The sequence below is a fragment of the Hetaerina americana genome, unplaced genomic scaffold (assembly GCF_022747635.1).
Source record: "Hetaerina americana unplaced genomic scaffold, ioHetAmer1.1.p SCAF_3, whole genome shotgun sequence".
In the NCBI taxonomy this organism is placed as follows: domain Eukaryota; kingdom Metazoa; phylum Arthropoda; class Insecta; order Odonata; family Calopterygidae; genus Hetaerina; species Hetaerina americana.
In genome coordinates, this window is record NW_027286874.1 from 19,680,906 (window position 1) to 19,702,737 (window position 21,832).

A 21,832-nucleotide genomic window follows, 5' to 3' on the forward strand; every position below is an offset into this window, starting at 1 on the left:
ATTCAGATATAAAATCTGTAATACTATCGTTTCCATCCTGGCATAAGAATGAAATTACCTCAGTGGAGATTATCATGATAAATACATAAAAATAGAATTCTCAGTAGCTATTTGGCAGGAAGGTCGTATATGCTGCTGATTGAATATGTTAGTCATCAGCCAAGTTATGGGGATTTTATTAATTACAATAATGGGATAACCGCGGGCGAAAGCGAAGCAACGGCATTTTCTACTGAAAACTTAGGTTACCGACGCGAAAATAACTCTCGAATATGCGTCTAAGTTGGGCTTGGGAAATCGAATCTTCTCGATGGTCGTTTAAGACTACATAAATTCCTACTCGTACATTAAGGAAATCTTCGTATTCGTATTGAAATGAACGCATTGCAAAAATTACCTATTTTTAATGAGGAAACATTTTAACTGTCTTTTTCACGACCGCAGTGATGCTTAATTTCATCAAAAAGTAATATTAGGAATCCTTGTAATGGACATGTTTAAAGTTATCGTGGTAAAACAATTTCAGGTAAACCTCTGGGAAAAAGTTCAAAATAGAAACTGACCAATGGATGGTCGACCCCTTCCGCGACTGGACGTGAAGGGTAAACCTAATTTAACGGTATACTTTTGAGTATATTTTAAAAATACCTTCGTGCTTCACCATCAGTCACCGTTGATAGACGAGAAGTAATTGAATTGTAACCTATGGAGGGCCAAGGAGACCTTATATCTACGTTATTCAACGTTGTATGTCTGCCTTTCACTCCTTTCTGTGCGAGCGTTTACACTTGACATATTGTGCAGTTGTGTGTATTTTTCTCTTTTATATTATTTATATTATTCACATACCCACTACCGGTCTCTCTCCCCGTTTTCAGTATTTATCTTCAAGCTCGTTTTTAACGAGGGGATATCCTGTTGTGAACCGTGCTCCCTTTGTAATGGACTGAAACATCCATCCAGCCTGTTATGTCGCTCCAAGAAAATGGCCAACTGATGACACCTGGCAGAGTGAAAACCTGTATATAATTTTCCTGACGTCACTCTCATCGCCCGAAATCGAGCGTACCTACAAAAACCTCGATTAATGGCATTCCCAACGAGTCGTAGAAAGACCTTGGGAGCATGGCGTAGCTATGCGTAGAAAGTTGTGACCATTTCAAAACAGAGCGTTGCCTCCTGCAGTAGTAATCCCAGGGCAGCTGGGCCCGCTGCGCAGTTGCAACCTCCCAGGAAGTGTGACTGGAGTGAGCCACTCAAGACGCACCTTTTACCGGATGATCGTACTCCCAGCTGTCCATTTTCCCTCGCCCCGCACCAGTCCCCCCCATCCGCTCACCCTCAGCGCTGTCCTGCGCCTCCCTTTTATCATTTTAGACGATTCCCGCGCGTGCCTCTCATTCCAGATAACCTCTCTTTGTTTAGTTTTCCATCATCGCCGCTCATCCTCTCCGACGGGAGTTGGGCGAGTCATGGCGCAGTGACTCATGACCGGGCGATAGTGTCGTTACGACTCTTTCCCGCGTACGCGACGCTACGTTGTGAATCTTCGTAGTGGGGGGTTTCCCGGCGTGTTCATAAGTGCGCATTTAAAATTCATTTTCGGGCGCTGGCTCGCTTCCGTCCCTCTCGAATGTACGTGCACTCCTGCGCCTTCAGCGACTCTTCTTCCTCCTCTCGCCGCTTCCGTTCCTCGGTGCTGTCGTCCGGTCAAACAACCGTGTTTCTCAGAATTATGAATTACAGATTCCGTTAGATGTGTCTTGTGGAGGGCTAAGTGCAAGGTTGCTTTATGATTTAATTTTTGAACACAAGGAGATTCGTAATTAGTTTTACTGTTTCTCATTTTTCACAAAATATCAGCACATTTCAGTGTCAAAACATCTTTTGACTTCAGTTTGTCTTGTAAAATTGGTAAAATCTTAAGTATTATATGGAAATTAATCGAACGATGCAGCATAACCATACACGAATTTTAGGCTTAAAAACAAAAAAATAATATGAAACAAAACTAGCGGGAAGTGCTTAATAAGACATGTTTTACGGTAGCTGGATACAAGATATAGCTAATTTAAAATGGATGAACCGCACACAAATACAGCAGACGAGTAGTGTATCAAATGTTTACGTCGTCCTGTATTTAATTTCGTAGGTACATATCTACAGGCTATTCCCTTTCGTATACTAACTTGCTTTTGTCGATATGTCCATTGTTAACAAAATTAATATACTCGTACTATAAAAACCACAGTAATCAACCTAAAGTTCAATTTCACAGGTATGGTAGTGCTCACCTAACAATTCTAAACCCAAAATTGCGTGAAATTAACACGTCGGCAGAGGAAGACGGTTAATTTTCCTGTACCGATGGAGGTTTCCCTGTAATATATGAATACCTGAAAAATCACAAACGCTAGATTAAGCTTGGGCGACGCCAATAGGCATCACCTGAATCGAAAGTGTGCTCTTGATCAACAGACCAGTGAAATTCAATGCACTACCGTTTCTCTATTTTACTATTGACAGGTATCCGCTTACACTCCGACAAACTCAATCGCTTTAACCAGGATCCCGGTTAAGGAGAATGATTTTTACGCTCTGAAATTGTTGCTTTGTAATGCACATTAGCGGCTGACTCCGTTGAAGTTACTGCGGCATCTCCCACAGTTGTTGAAATTTATATACTGGTACCCAAATCTTTTTATGAATTTTCTCCCCAAAGTAGTTGATATATCTAATGACCAATCCATTAAAAATAACAGTGGCCATCCCAATTAAGGTCTCTATGAGTACTCAGCTAAATTATTATGAATCTCATTTCTTTAGAGACAAAATGCGATATTTCTCGTATTCATTTAGTATATATTTCTGTTTTCTCTTTGTCACACCCTGGAAATTGGCGTAACCAATGTCCGTATCTATAAAGAATTTTCGGAAGTCGCCTTTGGCGACTGAATGAATGAAAAAATATATTTATATTCACTTCTTTCATTCCGATTCTAATAGTTTAAAATCTGTTTCTTTCTGGGATATTTGTTTCATAGTCACCGCGTCACTGTTAATTTTGAATTCGTAAAATTGATGTTGGATTTTTAAAGTCCGTCGGCAGCTAGGAATCGCAGGCTCCTTTTGAAAATTCAGTGCATGAAAAAAACGAAATATTCCCGTTCATAAAAACTGTCTAGACCAGTAGATTAATTAAAATAATATAATGACAGATGACTTCTTTCACCGGCGAGTGCGATGCACAACGATCGAATCAGGTCGGCTTTTTAAGTATTTTACTTGCAAGGCTTTGAATTAGATATTTATTATTTTTTTATTCTATTTTGTTGGATGCGTTGTCTTTCGTAATTGAGCGTGAATATTTTTCCGTGATAATTTAAAGTTTGAATTGAGGATGTCCGAATATAGTGCCATAACTTCATGTACCTACCTATTGACGAGTGATTTTCAAGGAAAATTCGACCTATGATTAAACCATTTTATTTAGAGATCTTGACTTTTTTTGCACGAAGATGAATGTAGGATCAGCCTTTTTTTACGACGCCTCGGTGGATTTCAAATGGTCAGTAGAACGCGCAAAAAGATAAGAAAGCGATTGCATTGAATATGGCTCAAACTTAGGGAAAAATCTCCCTGCCATCATATAGGCGGCGTATTCATAAATCATGGCTGCAGCTTGTGAAAACTAGGAGATTCTCAGGACCGTAAGGGATTACAGCGCGAGTTTGTAGACATCTACGTTGAATACGCGTCGAGTGTTCGGAATAGAAGGACCTAATTAAATGAAACAGATTACTAAGAAAATCGCTGTAAACAAAAAGAAAGTGTCACATTATTATTGCATAGCCTGGGCTGGGAGACACTGTAAACACGAAGAATAAAAACATACAAGAAGACTTAAGGATAAATGCTAGTCATTCGCTTAGCGTGGACAGACAAGGAATAATTTTATCTCCACATTACGGTGGTATTTGAGATCACAGTGAAGAGTTGGAGAAGTTGACTGATTAGGCGAGCGACATAATCATTTTTCCTCGCATAGTTCGCCACTACAATAGCAAGAAAAAATAACGTATGACAACTGGAAATTCCCAAGTGCCATTAATCATCAATTACTCTAAATTGGCTGGCGACCGACCCCCATACCACACACCCTGTTGGTGACTTGCAGGGTAATGTGTTGGTGCTCTTAAGTCACAGTATTATATAATGTAGTTCGCTGCTCTCGACTACGTAATTGTCAGTATAATGTTCTGATCAAATGGTCCACAGGTAGTAATTTTTATTTGCTAACATCTTTTTGTCAGTACTTGTGAACTTATCATATTACTTGGCATGATGCTCCTCGAGTTTTAGGGTACTATGTGTCATAGAATCACCCCTTGTTCTCTCCACGGTGTTCCCTCAGAAAGAGCATTGCATCTAGCCCATTGTATTTCTCATTCAACTCCCCAACTCCTCGCACCTATCGTACCTTTGTTCTTCATTGCTTACCTCCCGCAGCAAATTCATGCCCACCACGAGATTTTGCGGTCTCCCAGGTCTGAAAACGCCTCATACCGTCCCTACCATCCCTCTGGTGCTATTTCTTCCCCCCCTATCGTCCTTCATGTCTCCCTCCCCCTTTGTTATTGGTCGTGGTCGAATGTTCCATTATATGCAGAACTTTCTCCGACCTTTTAGGGCAACCGGGTGGTATCATTAACATCCATGATCCACAAGGGCTTATTTAGAGCCCATTAGCATGCCTTTGGTTCATGGTTAGCCGCTGCTTCTCTTCGTACCCCAGGGAAATGGGATCTTTTCTGTTCCTGCCTGAATGCCAAAGCGACCTTTTCTCATGACAGGGCGTTACAAATTTTAATTCCATAGCCGTTTAAAAGTGTGGTAAACGACTGGCCCCTCGGTATAGCTATTTGCCAAAGTAAATTGCATGATAGCAATATCTCGATTTGGTGTAACACGGTAGAAGTTGTTTCAAAATAAATAGATCTCTCTATGCATTTAAATTTTAATTTCAACGTTACGGCAGTCCTCAGGATATAATTAAAAATTATGGCTTTATGATTTGGCATTTGATTTGTCATTTTATAAACATTATAAAGTATTATTATAATATTTTCCCACATAATCATTAGTATGCCAAAGATATGTCTAGGCCTCCATTAAGCCATTATTTAGAAATGCTAATAATACAATAAGCATCAGCTTATATTATTTTCAAAGTCATTTCTTTCAGTTTAAGCCAGCTGAAAAATTTTCTGCGAGTTAATGCGCGCATCCATAGGTAATATTGATTTGGTCATTGAAATTTCCTGGGAAACTACCTAAGTAAATTTCCTGCATATTTTCCTGACACGAAGCCAATCACCGGCCGGGCATGTTTAGCGAAGCTTTGAGGAGACGTGGTGTAGCTTCCAATGTATAACCGTAGGGTAAAACCAAAGGGGAATGGAATGCGTAGCAGGAGATGAAAGGGTTTGTGAGGAAGTATCGACTCGCCCTGATACCCTTCCCCGTAGAGAGCCGATAGGTGTCTTGCTATGAGCTCCCTCTCGAATCGGTGTAATTATTTGCCTTTTGAGACGAGGGATGGTGGGGAAATGCGACGCTTTTAAGGGGACTACCCTTTGTTATCCCCACTGTGAACGACTCCTTTGTTCGGCTTTCAAAGCCCCGGCATGTTTATTTTTAATTCCTCTGTCAGAAATTCAGCAGGGACCGAGAAAAGAGCCGGATCTGATTTGTATGCGATAAAACCAATGAAAAACCTTTCATCGGAATGCTTGATTGACTTTCATTATAATGGGACGGATCCGCTTGACATAAAGTCTGTTCCTCTTTGGTTTATTTATTTTTTATTATATTGTTCGGTTAATGCAAGATTTTCTCTTAAAAACAGTGCTCTCTTGACCCCTGTTGTGGACAGCTTACTATTTAGCATGGTATGAAAACAATAGTATAATTGACTATTGAAATTAAATTAAATTATTGACTTTGTAATTCCACAATTTCACACGAAGTCAATAATTTCAGTTCATTTCAATATGTTTTGCAAAGTCCATAAAGTTACGCCGGAGACGACACATTTTATAACAAACTAAATACTTTCAGCTATTGTTCATTGTTCAAGCTATTTTAAGTATAAAAATACTTTAATTTTAGTAGAAAGCAAATATTATTATATTGTGCTGTCTATGAAGTTCAATTCATTGTAATTTTGATCAATTTTTCCGCGAATCTCGCAACAGATACTTCTGAATAACTTCTAAAGTGATACTACACAAAAATTACATTCTTATCGTAGTAAACGGTGGAATCGGCGTTTTCGTGAACGCAAATGCTGACCAGGACTAATTAAGACGAGTGAATCGTCACAATGAATCCCCATGTTAAGAAGAATTTTTCCTTTATTGAAAAATGTGGCCTTAACTTGTGGATTGTTCTGATCATTGTCAGGAGCTGTGTTAACTGGAGAGGGTGAGGTGGTTATTATCTTGTAGGATGGACAAAGCCAATACAAAGGTACATTTATTTGCCTCTCCTGACAAAACACAGTCTAGCATCCAGCACTGCATTAAGCCCCTCTTTGATTCCGCATACTTCTTTCCTGCCTCCTTTGGATTTTTCCCAACAATCCCCTCTCCTTCCCGAGCATGCCTAGTACGAGTACGAGCATGCCTAGTACTTTAAATTAACAAATAATTTACTGTAGATTTGTTGACAAGTGTATTTTGTGAATCATGTGATGAATTACTGATTTGTGATAACCAGTCCAGTAGTACGAGGGCCATCCGGAAAGTAGTACCCGTTCGTGCCGCATGAAGTGCTGACGACGCGAGTAGCCGCTGGACGAGGTCAGATAGCTTCAGTGGCTTGTCTGCCTTCTCTGAGCCAAGTTGCGTGACGCTAGCATTGCCTGTGTTGTTTCTGTGATTGTTTACAATGTTTAAAAAAATTGAGAACGCCGCCAGTTGTGAAGTGAGGGCAGTGATTAAATTCCTCAATGCAAGAAACGTTCGCCCATGTGATATTCATCGCCAATTAAAGGAGGTGTATGGAGACAATGTAATGGACGAGTCGTCTGTTCGGCGGTGGTGTCGCAACTTCAACATGGGGAGGGGGAACACACACGACGATGAGCGTTCGGAGAGACCGTCTGTCATTACAGACCAACTGGTGAGCTCAGTTGACGAATTCGTGAGGAACGATCGGCGCGTCACAATTGATGACATCTGTGAGCATTTTCCCAATGTTTCTCGAACAATTGTTCATGAAATTGTTAAACACCATCTGCATTATGCAAAAATTTGTGCAAGATGGGTCCCTCGCGTATCTCAATGAGCTGGCGGCGAAGGACTATGCAGCAGGAATACAGAAACTTGTCACACGTTATGACAAATGCCTTAATTTGCTTGGAGATTATGTTGAGAAGTAGTTTAAAGTATCCTCTTTCAAATAAAATTTTTTATGTTTGTTAATATTTACTTTTGTGTCTTTATTTCACGAACGGGTACTACTTTCCGGATGACCCTCGTACTTCCTCGTTCGTTTTCCTTTCTCTCCACTTCACATATTCCTTTCTTCTCCGCTCCTATATTTCAAAAGCCTCCAATTTACGCCTATCAACTTGCTTCAATGACCATACTTACGCGCCGTTCAAAACCACGCTCCGTATCAATGTTTTGATGAGCCGTTTCTTAACATCCTTACTCCTTTGTCATCAATTCCCACCTTATCAAATCTTCTTTGCCTAGATATTAAGAATACCTTTTTATTTCCTTCATACAACCTGACAGTGCTTTCACCTTTCTGTATAGAGCGCCCACTTCGCCCCCTCCTTTGTTAACTTTCGAAAATACAGGTTTCTTCCTCCAAGGAAGGTTTTTAGGCTGCTTCGACGTCTTAAGGTCAATTTTGTTGTATTCTTTTATGCTGTTAAATCGAAAAGTAAAATTCTGGTTCATAAAATAATTTTGTTTAGTATAACCATCAATTAAAAATATAATGCTGGAATGTACTCCGTGCGGGGATGATGAAAATCGATGAAGCTGCGTTATTTTGCACAAAAAGAGATGATAATCTCCAGATGGACAAATAACTCTTTGTGTTTAATTTGTTCACCTGCATGCAGCAGCTGACAATTTAGCGTTGAGGCATCTCCAATTTTATTTTTGTGTTGCTTGTGCAATGACTACGCAGTATGACTGCGTCAATTAATTAATTTACGTAAAATACGCGAATATCAGTTAGCTTTTATCCTAGCTACATATTCCTTCGTATAGTTTTCATGGTACATTCAATGATAAAAATCCTTCAAGGCTGGAAATTTAGATAGGGGAAGAGTTACTTAGAAGGACCTCTGGGTGATATAATACCTCATCTCCTGTATCTAATGGTCGTAATAGCCTTGTCCTCTTCTTGCCATGGAAACGGAGTAACGCACTATCCTTTAGCCACTATGTTTCTCCGGCGTCTCCAAAAGAGTCTGAAAAGTACTTCGTATCTGGGGTGACTCCGTAAAGTGACATTTTCATGCATCCAGTTCTGTGTTCCGTTTTTGCACCGCTGCATAGCCCGTTTATATTCTTGTGGTAGGGCCGGACGGAAACACGAAACGGCGATGATCTGTGTGCTGTTTTTATGGGTTTGATGGAAGATAAACAAATTACAGACTGTGAGCGTCAGTTTTCGCTTTGCGCCGCAACGTGCGGCGGCGATCTACGACCTGGTCGGTTATGCTTTCTGCGGCGTCACAAAAACCGATGCATAAAAACACAGCTTAATTGATGAACCACAAGATTCGTCTTGTGCCAGCATGTTTCAAACTGTTCGCCACGGTCACCTATCTGTTCGACGAACTAATTCTGACAGCGTACCTCAGGATGACTCTGAAATCTACACCTGTAAACGTACGAAGGCATACATGAAAATGAGAATGTTTACCGTCGGTCACAGTCATGCAGCGCGCTCAATGGAAAGCCCGTTTCCTCCCATGCCTTGTCCTTATTCTTGCTCCCATTTTTCCCTTGTCTCACACGAAAGCGGATCCAGAAAAACTCAGAGTGGAGGCATTTGCACAAATGATTTTATAAACTTTCCTACCGACACAAAAAGTTGAAAAGCAAGTTCATTTCGACAATAATCGTACCAATTTAGGGACCACAGCGTACTCGACAGTAGATTATTTAATCTCGGTCGACAGCAGGTGTTCAAAATTGGTGTGGGCATTAATGTAATATTTATATTCAATTTTTATTGTAGCCAAAATATTCCTGTAACGACCCTCCATTGGATCTGTAGCCCCTGATCGTATATTTCTACCACTCACCTACAGAGTCACATTTGCAAGTGCCAGGAGAATTAGTGAGCTGGCTCTGATGGAAAATATTTTCAAAGTCTCTGAGCAAGACACTACTGGATAAACATTTGATAATGATATTACCTAGAAAAATAAAATATGAAGCTCATAGTCATGTTTGACACGGATTCAGAGCCAATATATCTTTAAAGCTACATACATGTATTTTTTGTCAGTTTCCTCCTTTCCTCTGCTTCATCTTCACTGATACGACGTGGCGGGAGAAAGGTACGAAACCGATATTAAAAAGCTGCTTGCAAGGATGCAAAAAGTGATTGATCGCCAAGGCGACTCTGTAGAAAAATAGCTAAAGGCTCAACCTTTCCAACGATATGCACAAAGTTGAGAATAAATTTGATTTTTCATGAAAAAAAATGAGACCTTACTTTTCTTATCGCCCTCGTATATAAGAAATACAAATACTTTGGTATAGTATGAGAAATCTGTTGACGAGCCTTTTAAAAATAATTTCAGCTTTCACTGTGGTTTACGGTATGTGGTTAAGGAAAATGGGTACTTCGATTTTTGCTTCCAAATGCCAATTTTGGCCATGGCCTGGATGGCCAATTATGTGGCCCCCATCTCCCTGGTGACTGTTTTTAAACTTCTGTCATGAATTTAATTATACAAATACAAACCAATGAATAACTCAGTAGCTAATTTAATATGGATGTGTGAATTGCATAACATTCATGAAGTGTCATTTTATATACCTACATGATTTCATAGTATTTAGCCTGCTCTCATATACTTATCTTATTTTTGTTTGTTACCGATTAAATGATTGTTTGGAAAAGTGTTCCAGAATATCCAACTAAAACTGCTATATTTTTTGTATGCAGAAAAAATTATTATTTATTCGAACTTCTGTTTTAATTATTGATAGCTACCCGGGGTGCATAATGTTCCAAACATTTTTGCATATAATGAAACAAAATTCTATGTGAAATGCTGTCTTTAGTTTCTCATTTGATGACAACGGCTGACTCATTTTTAGCTGATGGCTTAATAAATGCTTGTATTTCATAGGGATAGTATAAAAATTATTGATTTAACCTGTATCCATGTAAGATACTATTCAACTTTGACTTTAAAAATGTAATCCCATTTTTTTTAATCCCTTATCCCATACAAACCTGATACATGTTGTTAGCCATCCTCTTTCATTGTCTTATGCAAGATTTAAGGTTTTTAAAGTGAATGTTGAGAATAAAGTATCTTTGAAAATTTTTGCTTTGTTAAACTCTATATCTTGATGATGGACATTTAGACAATGACATAGTCTTAAGGTAACTGGTATAGAGAATGTGTATTGTTAATTTAAAGTAATGTGTTATCATAGGAGTGTTTATCAAGATGGACTTCTTTATGCATATTCTTAGGATTGAAGATCTTTGTTCAAACATGCTTGAAAATCAAATAATTATTATCAGTTGCTGAATTTTTGTTTCCACTCATCTTAGTAGAACTTTTTTTTAGATTAAAGAAAAAATCACACTTCCTTTGACATCAGGAGATTTGGATGGTTTTCAGTAGTGATAAACCTCCAATGACCAATGAACTTTGGTATAGACATTTAGAATGACGAGGAAGTCTACTGGGATATTTCCTCATGCTGCCAAGTGTGTAACTGAGCTGTGCTTGCCTATCTTGTAAATAAGTTATCCATATAATTTTCCTCAATGTAAATCTAACTCATTGCCTTTAGAAATGTTCTAAAGCTTTAATTTTAGTGACATTTAATGTATTCAATAATTCTTCTGGAATTTACCCTTGTATTTTTTAGTTTAGCTTCATTATTCCTTTATTTAAATTTGGTAATGAATGTTATGTCACCATCTATTGACCAATTGAAGCATTGTCCAAAACCTTGAGATTTTCACAGTCAACAAATAAACACCTATATCTTTAAGAGCATATTAGTGAATATACAGTATGGATTTAGGCCAGGAATTTCTACTTTAACGAATATATTGCAATTCCATCACTTAGTTGCTGCCACTGTAGATAATGACAAACAAGTAAATAAGTAGATACTATTTATTAGACTTTAAGGTTTTTGACATGTTAAATCACTCTGTACTCTTGTCTCAATTGTAGCATTTGATATTTTTGGCATATTCCTAAATTGGATTGGAAACCTCTTAAGAATGGTAATATAAAGGCAGGTAGTGGTAAAAATTAGTGACCCTCATTCCCTTCCTTTTCCAGTTAAATCTAGTGCCCCCAACGCCTTGGGCCATTGCTCTTTTTGCTTTTAGAGATGCAACAGACTCATTTATTGAGCCACTACATTTCTTGTTATATGCAGGATACTAGCTGATGTATAGAGTTTACGTAAATGTTACCTCAAATCTGAATTGCAATTATATTGCTTGAGATTGTCCTATGGTACACTAGTAACTGTATGAACTGCAATATGGGGAAATGTCAAGTATTGCCCTTCTTGAGAATAAGACTCTTGTCAACTCACTATTGCTTAAATAATATACCTTTTTCATGGTTAACCTACATTTATGACGTTGAAGTAATCTTTAATAGTTCCCTTATTTTAATAGCTACATTGATACCATATTTTTAAAAGCCTACTGAATGCTTATATCAGTCTACTACACTTTACGAATGTCTTATTCCTGGCTACCTATGCAAAAATTAACAGCCTTACTTCTACTTTTTAAAGTTATTTTACTTCATATAGGGAATTATTTATGATAATTTTGTGTGATTATCAGTTACAGGTAGTTGTGTTGTTCATTATAAAACTTATTCATGAAATGCAGTTTGCTACAGTTGATGAAACTTCAATTTATTTTGTGACATGCTGGAGAGATCATGCCAATAAAATTATGGAGATTAAGTGTGAAACAGATACATTTAAGATGTATTTTTTTACATGAACACAAAGGGATCAGAATAACAATGTCTGACTGTGGTAGGGTCATATGCGGGTCAAAATTAGTCTGGGGTGTATTCACCCCCTGACACACACCTTAGCGGTGGCTTGCAGGGTACTAAAATATCAAATCTTACTGTCAAAATATTGTTCCTTTTCTCCATTCTTACCACAATAAAACTTTGTTCAACAGCTAGTTTTGTTTTCATGATATATACATACCAGTAATATTCACAAAAAGTAATTGAAAGATCAGATCTTTTGAAGATTAAAAACTTTTTAAAATGGTTTCGGACTATGAAATGTATGACAATCCAGCCCTTCAATTTCATAGGTAATACTTGAGAGCCAATGAAGTTCATAAAGTTTGACTGAACAAAGTGCATATTTGAGCCTCTTAATCTCTCCCCCATAATATTGTGTTAGGTCTTTACTAAATCATATTTGAAGTAAAACTTTCAAGACACTCACTCACTTTCATGGTTTGTATCTTGATAAATGTGGGGTTAATCAAGCTTGGTGCGGGGAAGCTGAATGAATCCAGTCCTTATTTTGAATTTATGTATGTGAAAAAATTATTTTTATTTTTTTCAATCGCATAATACTTATATTGGCCATCATTTGAATTACAGTTATGTGTATCCCACAATGGACGAATTAGCTGAGCAGTTGAACACTGTGATGTCATACTACAATTTGAAAAGTGTTATTGGGTTTGGAGTAGGAGCTGGTGGGAATGTCCTTGCCAGATTTGCATTGGCTCATCCTGAAAAGGTAAAGATCTTCCATTCATTGGAAAGTTTATCATCATAGTGATTAGAAGTTGGTGCAAACCAAGTATAAAAACCATGGAAATAATACTTATTAAAGCCCATTTTGAGAACTTAAAAAGATTTTCGTACATATCTATATTCATTTAATTTATTTCTTATTTGGAAACTGCAATTGTATTTGACTCTTTTGAAGGATATCAACAAAAAAAGATCCTTTGAACTTTAATGTAAAAAAACATGTTAAAAATATCATCTTAATCTACATATTTTAAGATATTTACTTAAGGTAAATTTAATTGAAAAATTCCAATATTCCAAAGAAATGTTTTAGACTAATTTTCCATTGATGTACAGGGTGCAGTAACTTCCTTTTTTAAAAAACAAAACCCCTTTAAAAAGGACGTTTAGTTACTGCACCCTGTCTCTACCTGTTGTTTTGTGTTTGGAATACTTTCTGCAGGAATATGTGTCTTTGCCTATGATAGTGTACAAAATATGGAGCTATATTATATGCAGCTCATACAATTCTATCTTTAAATTCATTTTATTTAGCTTCATGAGTTTTTTTCTAACTGTAAATTGTCTTTTCAGGTGGAAGCAATGTGCCTAGTAAACTGTATGTCAACACAAGCTGGTTGGATTGAGTGGGGTTATCAAAAGCTCAATGCTAGGCATTTGCGATCAAAAGGAATGACACAAGGAGTGCGAGACTACCTCATGTGGCATCATTTTGGAAAGGTTGGAGATGTCATAATGGTATCATACCATTATTTGATGAATAATCTTTATGGACTGTGCGTGGTTAGCCTTATCATTGTCAGGCTTCGTTTCCCTGCCTCCCTTTCTCACATGCAAAAACTGACTGGAAGAGTTATTGTACAAACTCATTGGTAACTCCCCAACTGCCTAATGACCTCTCATGTCTCTTCCTTTAATTATTTAAGCCCATCAATTGTACAAGGAATGGTGAATTTGATGATTAATAGTGGGAATGAATAATATTCTGGATATTAATTTCTGACATGCACAAGTCTTAAATCCTACATTTTGATTTCCTTCTTGGGGAGGTCTTGTTCCAACAATTGAAATTTGTGTGAGTTTAGTGAATTATGTGGTGAGTGAGTGATTTACCTTTTGTTGTTTTCTTATATTTTTCTTATTGTATAATAATTATTAAAAAGTATATGTAAAATTATATCCCAATTTATTACTAAACTAATCAAATCAAATTAGGAAAATTCACACTTTTGAAGCAAATCGATTGACCTTTATTGCATTTATCTCAGTTCTGCTTTAATGTGCGCAGATTTGGAGATCTTGAGAGTTTTTAGCTATTTCACTGATTATTACCTGCTAATTTGTGAACAAAAGCCAACGGGATGGTTCCATAGTGAAGAGCATTTTGGATTAACTTATCCATTACAATGCATTCAAGTGCATATGTATCGCATCTATCCCAGTTTAATTTCACAGCATACAAGACATTATTGTCTTTTCATAATCCCTGGAAATTGTCACTTTTTATGTTCTTTTTCAGGAATAATATTTCTTTACATCAGTGTAAATAACTTTTTCTAGCATAGAAACAGACTTGCTTACATGATATGAACTTTCACATTCTTAAGAAAGTAATCTATAGCTATTATGATTTAGGTTGTTGTGATAGCTGAAACTTCTCTCTCTCTAAATGAAAGTTTGATTTTTAAAATCATTCTGCCCCTTTTGTCCATCAATTTTGAATGAAGCACTTCCCAACTATGGAAAAATTTTAGTGAACCATTTCAAGTGTAATCAGGAGCTGAAATTTGCATCTTTGATTCTGAATAAATGTACCTCCTTCAAAATTATTGATTTTTTTGAACTGCTCTCTTTCTCGACAAATGAGTGATGTGAACTGTGTTGTTAACTCTGTTTAAAAAAAAATTAAATGGGAAATTTTGGAATGTTAGCTCATCATCTGAATTCCAAAAGTAAAATGTACATATATGGATACAATAGCAGTATTATTTTGGGATTACTAAATGTTTTCCGATGGTTCACCCTGGTACACCAGTATGAAATTTGGCCTCCTGGGACCATCCTTCTTTCTCAGTAAAATTCAGCAGTTGATAGAACAGGATGATAATATTCTAATATAAATGATATAGGAATAGACAGAATGAAACTATTGGGAGGATGAATGTGGTCTGGAAATGCTCCTTTTCTTTCCTTTTGACTTCCCTTCAAAATATTTCATTCCAATTTCTTTTATCTTCTATTTGTATTGAACTCATTTTTTAATTGCACCCAATATCATGGACAATAAATTTAAATGAAGAAATGAAATCTGAAAAAGAATTCTTACAATCCATGCATGGGGTTGTCAAAGTTCTTTACAATATGAGAGGGGATAAATAAATATTTGACCATCTCTTAATTATGCAAATTAATTCACAGTGGATGAGCATATTATGTTAACTTTTTCATTGGAGTTAGTTTCATGCTTAAACTTGAGAAAAGATTTAATTGTATACATTCTTCAGTCATAGTTTTAGTGTTCTAGTCTAGATATAGTGTCTATTCTAGTTTTAGTGTCTATTCATATAATATTCATTTTTGCAATTTTCTTTTTTTTAATTGTGGCCTCTACATTATTCCACTCAAAATATTCCATGACATCTACATGTTTTGAGCCAAGACTCAAAGATCCATTTTCAAAAACTAATGTGATAATTGTGTCATGTTCCTTCATCACTCTTAGCTATACCTATCAATTAATCTTTCGTTTGTGACCCACAGAATGTGGTTAATCTTACATTTGTCATTTTCAGGCAACAGAAGAGCGCAATCACGATTTAGGTTTAGTGTATAAGGAATACTTTGAGAGGTACATCAATCCAACCAACCTTGCCCTCTTCATCGATAGCTACATTAGGAGGACAGATCTAAACTTGGTTCGTGGTGATGTGGAATGTTTGGCCTCTGGTGGTCAGGGAGCCCGGAGAGACATGGTTTCTGCTCGTACTCTTCGTATGCCTGTCATGAATATAACAGGTGCACTCTCACCTCATGTGGATGACACTGTGACCTTAAATGGTCGCCTTGACCCAACAAATTCCACGTGGATGAAGGTATTTAGAATGTGTGCTCTCTCAATATTCTTGCTTAATGAGTTATTTGCCATCTTTGTCACTTTATTGTTCAACTGGGCCCGTCAAAAATCTAAATCTTTGCTTCAAGATTTCAGCAAGACTTTGTACAAATGAATTGGTATGAAATATTGATAACATGCATGGTACTTAAGCACTTAAAAAATATCAGCATTAATCTGACTACTCCACCAAAATGTTAAGTCTTAGATGTTTACCAGTGTCCTTGTCTTCAAAGCCTCTGATGACTAAATGCCTAACTTTTGCATCAGTATTTTTAGTCTCCATAGTGGTATATTTTATGACTACTTACTGCCTTAAAAAGTTAATGCCATATTTCCCCACCATTCAATCATTTGGTATGACTATGATTGGCTCCTGCATAGTTTGTATATTAGCCTTAAGGAGATGCTTTCAGAATGCATGCACGCATTCAATATTTTAATCAAAGAAAGTTCTCAAAAAGAAAGTTACTATCATCAAAGAAATGAGACTAAAGTAAAATCTCATTATTAAAAAATTCATAGTGCCCAAAAAGTTGGAATTTGGAAATTTTAGGAGTTATTTGCAGGAATTGACTATACTTTTGGATATCACAAAGAAAGAAAGTAAAAATAAATTGATGCAAATTGAAGAGAACCAGCTTATTTTTAGTGCTACAATTTATGAGGAGAAAATAATTAATTCCAAACTTTTTCAAAAAATGCATCAGCTCTTGTAGTGTCAACTGGACACTGGGTTGATTTGATCCCTATAATATTTATTTACATTTGTCCACTAAAGCATTTTAATTTTTTCTTCTTGGAAGAGAAGTTGTTTTCATAAGGGTTTTATGGCTGATATAATTGTCTCAAAACATGTTTCATTATACCCTAATGGCTTTCCTTACTCAATGATGTAGTTTTAAAAAATCCTCATGTTCTGACGAAATCATTTCCATGATACAATATAATGGCTTATTATTTACTCTTCTAGATACAAGACTGTGGAATGGTTTTGGAAGAGCAGCCAGGCAAAGTTAGCGAGGCATTTCGGTTGTTTCTTCAGGGCCTGGGTTATGGTAAGTGAGGAGTTATTGGATGGAAGTGATGGGCAAGAGGAAGACGATGGGTTTGGGAAGAGCTTAAAATCATTTGAAGAAAGAAGGACATTTATTTTGTGAGAATTACTTACTCTATCTGAAGTAAAATGTTAGAATTTTTGTGAAGAGAATTTGATTTCTTTAACAATAAGTACACTTATCGTGATAGTGAAAGGATATGGCTTTAAGATGTGTGACTTGAAGAAAATCATGTCTTAGTGGGAAGAAGAGGGATATAGATTAGAAGCAGTCTAAAAATTTACTAATGTTACCGATGGAAATTTTATTGTTAGGTAGAATGCAAGAATTGTCATTGATTCTGGCAAGTCATACATTTTGTACCATAGAAATGTAGAAGTACCTGATTCTCCCAGATTGTGCTTCAATAAGTTCTGAGAATCACATATCTTTTCATTTGTTGACCCTAAATCAATTGGTGTAATGCATTCTCTTCTGCTAAATCTATGTCTCTCTCACCTCAAAACCTGCACTACTTATTTCCATGGTAGTCCTGCACAGGAAGTTGTTGATGTTGTCTAAACAATGGACATTCAGTATTCCTAGGGACATTTTTTTACTGTGGTAGGAAGGCATCATCAATAACAGTTCACACCTTTGTGCATGCCGATCTCATGTTATTTATGGTCACTGTGTGTTAGTTTATATTTTTAATCTTGCTTAATTTTTTATGTGGTAGTTTAATTGCTTATGCATACACCACTACTTTTATTTGACCTTGTGGTTGTTCATGGAATTAAATGCTAAGGAAATAATGTTTCCTAACAATGAGGTGACTGCATTTATTGACAGCACCATAATAAAAGTCTTATAACACTGCATAAAGTTATTGTTTCTATGCAATAATTGTAAATTATATCATGGAACATAAACTGAGAGACTTAAATCTATGACTAAAGTACTGTTTAAATTTATAAAACATGTTTTCAAGACTTTGGAAACTGCACATGTTTGTTGTTAAATAATATTGTCTTAATTATTGCGAAAATTACAGTCGATCTCTATCTCAACTGATTGGATTATGTTCATAACTTTATTTTCACTGTACTCATGTGGGAGAGCGCAATATTGGTATGTATGTCAAATTTCCTTTACTGTCTTCAATTACAAATTCATTCAATAGCGTAGTTTTTTGAGCAAGCCTCTGCAAAAAAGGTGTCCTTTATTCATTATTTACTTGACGTATGCTGTTCTCTGATGTCAAATTATTATTAATAGTCTCGACAGTGTGCTCAGTGAAAATTTGTGATCAGTATAGTTCTGGGTTTCGTCAGAAAAGAATAGCATTAGCTTTGTGTGTTCGAGATTCAGGACTACCAAGTCAATATGATGCATGGTTCTTCACAGTGAATGTCGCAAGATTAAACTTTCAGTTATCAATCAGTCAAGGAATAGGTTGAAGAGATAGTACTTCCTAGAAGTTGGACATTTGGAAGGGAACACTGCTGCATGAAGAATGATGTGGTATAACCCTTTTACAAAGTAATTCAAATCAAAATCTTATTGCAATGTGGGCTCAGCTTCTATGTTGCTTATACCATTGCCCAAGTTGCAATCCATTCCTTTGTGTTGGATCCTAATGTGTACCCATGTGATCCATTACTTCAAGACAGCCTCAACAAAGCCATTGCTTGTGCCATGCTTACATTCTATTGCAACGGAGATGCTATATATTCATAAATCTCCTCTTAAGGCACTGCTTTTGCTTTCAAGCCTCTCTTTGCACCTATCCTTTTCCTCTCTCATTTATTTGTAAATTTGTGTGATATTTTGATGCCAGTTTACTTCTTTCTGCTGATTTTTGTATTATACATATATGGATTTTTATTAGTTTTTAAATTAGTGGCTATTAACATTTCGTAAATGCAGCACTAGACCATAGAATTTGTCTCAAATATTACTTGGGTTATAATACTTTCAACAGAAATTAATATTGAGACCTGTGTTTTAGTATTTTTGGGAGACATGAGGTGTCTAATAATACTAATATCTCCCATGATTGTTCTACTTTTGTGACTGTTAGATGTATCTGAATTGGAAACTTTCTTCTTTTTAAGCTATGAAGCTAAACCGGAAGATATCAACCTCTTCAGCAGAAGGTAAATGTAATTAAAAACATCCTTCTCTGTGTGGACGAGAAACTGCCCCATATTATTGGTCGATGTAAGTGTCTGCTTATTTTTTTTAATATTGCTGTTCTCGTCGGTGTCCTGTGTGGGTGGCATGATATGGTATCTATCTTCTCTTTTTCTTAGCTTTTTCTTTAATCCTGAATTAAATTTCTGCCTTGTAGAAAAGGGAGGAGGTGCACACAAAACATACTAGTTCAAATGAATATTCTCCTCTTTTCAGACGTGTTGCTGTAGATTTTTTGTAAAGTACATCGTCTTGCTCTCATTAATTAATTTCATATGTAGAAGAGTAAGATTTCCTATCTTAGTTTTTAACATAGGAGTAGTAGATTAATTAGAAATGTTAGTAATGCATACTGACTTTGCGCATAAATTCTTATGAACTTCACTAGCTATGTCATAATTTAATCATGATCATTGTGGAAATCAGTTTGAATAACTTTCTTCCAATAAATCGTACATGGATAGCTGTGAGAACTTAAATTTGATTAATTTTCGGGTAATAATTATACATTTCCGATTGATTTCTTATCAAATTTCTTTATTATGTGTGTAATTTAATTGAATACTTTTCTCTGATATGATTTTTTATTTTTTAATCCCCCTCCACACACTATCCCCTAATAGCTAATTCTATCTGCCCTTACTTGTCATACCTGAACTTTAAATTCACTCTGGATTTTTATTTAATCCTAAATTTCAATAGTTTCAAGTATTTAATGTGGTATATAAAGAATTTCTACCAGAACCCAAAGTCTTGATGTTCTCATCAATAATGGTAAGCAGTTTTAAAATTTGTGTTTTTAGATGATCCCTAGGAATTTCTTATCATTCCAGTTGCATTCATGTTAATTGTGACACTGTCAAATCATCACCTTGAATGTCTTGAAACCCTCCGACCGATTTGCTTGAGCTGTGTTTTTTATATTCTGTGGCGTAATCTCATTGAAATACAACCTCTTTCCTTCTAATGTGTGCTTTTTTTCAATGTACCTCTAACATTCATGTTTGGGAATGCTTTTCTAACTGTTGACTATCCAGATTGTCCAACATTTGGTGAAGTAGTTATCATTTGATAGGTTATTCAATGAATTTTTATTTTAATTGTCCATACCAGAATTTAGTGGCAATTTATATTGTCTATTGTAAAAATAGACACACATTTCATATACCTAGAGATCAGTTTCTATTGGTCCAACAGAGAACTGACTACATCCTACGTGTGGATATTGCTCAACATTTTTATTGGAAAATATGTTATTGTATTGTTCTAGTCCATTTAGACTTGATAGTTTTGCTTTTTAGATAGTATAATCAATTTTTTGTTCTAATTGTGGCATGCCTTACATTTGGATGTAATTAATGACTCCTTGTACTTTTAATCGAACCTGAGTACATAGTAGTTTTCTAGAAATGTTTTTACATATTTTCAACTCTCTTAAATTTTCTATCTCATTGGCTTCTTATTTCTTGTACTTATGAGATATGTTATCTATCATGTATATTGTGCAAGACCTTGTTGCAATCGCTATTTGTGCTTGAAAATTTTTCATTTGTTTTAGTAACAGTACATATGATATTCTGTGATATCTTGTAATTTCTGCATTGAGAAATGACGGTTTAACTCTATCTCTACCTTTTTGTGCCTACTGCAATCATGAGTTATTGTTACTTTCAAAAGAAGAGGATTTGTACATTTCTTTAGGTTGTTTATTAAATTTAGTAAATATATCCCTTATATAATGGGCTTAAAAGTTTTGATCACAGTAGACTACTATATATTTATCAGTTGAGAATTAGCTTCATCAGTCACTTAGGAAATTCATTTTTATGCACTTAAGGAAATTGCAATTCCATCTTTAGACTTTTATTTCAGTCATTGGCCTTATTATGTAAAATTGAATCAATTAGCAATATGCATAAAAGTAGTCTATGTTCAGAGCATTGTGAAATCCTTGTTGGCTTAGTGGTTATATTGCAATATGTGGGCATTACTTATTCATAAACTGCTCATTGACCTGTATGTAATTGATAGCCTATATAGTAATGATCAAAATATATTGCTGAATTTTAAAATAAGTCTTCATCTAATCTGACATTGATATAATTATGTTCAGGCTTAAAAGATATCATGTGTGTATATAGTATATATATATATATATATATATATATAGTATGTATATATATATATATATAGTATATATATATATAGTATGTATGTATATATATATAGTATATATATATATATATATAGTATGTATATATATATATATAGTATATATATATATAGTATGTATATATATATATAGTATGTATATATATATATATATATATATATATATATATATATATAGTATATATATATATAGTATGTATATATATATAGTATATATATATATAGTATATATATATATATATATATATAGTATATATATATATA

The 21,832-nt window shown here is 35.5% G+C and overlaps 1 protein-coding gene across 10 annotated transcripts in view; it reads left to right on the forward strand.

Annotated features, from left to right (window-relative positions):
- Nucleotides 1–21,832, forward strand: part of MESK2 (misexpression suppressor of KSR 2) — a 164,301-nt gene that overhangs the window by 137,890 nt on the left and 4,579 nt on the right. For 7 of the 10 annotated variants that reach the window (XM_071587420.1, XM_071587424.1, XM_071587416.1 and 4 more), the window contains 5 exons: nt 12,893–13,034; nt 13,625–13,771; nt 15,844–16,143; nt 17,137–17,221; nt 19,318–19,359. In XM_071587420.1, the coding sequence (XP_071443521.1) occupies nt 12,893–13,034; nt 13,625–13,771; nt 15,844–16,143; nt 17,137–17,221; nt 19,318–19,359 (716 nt within the window). Of the gene's footprint in view, nt 1–12,892; nt 13,035–13,624; nt 13,772–15,843; nt 16,144–17,136; nt 18,332–19,317; nt 19,424–21,832 lie in introns of all 10 variants that reach the window. The other 3 variants (XR_011701454.1, XR_011701455.1, XM_071587417.1) reach the window with 3 other exon arrangements.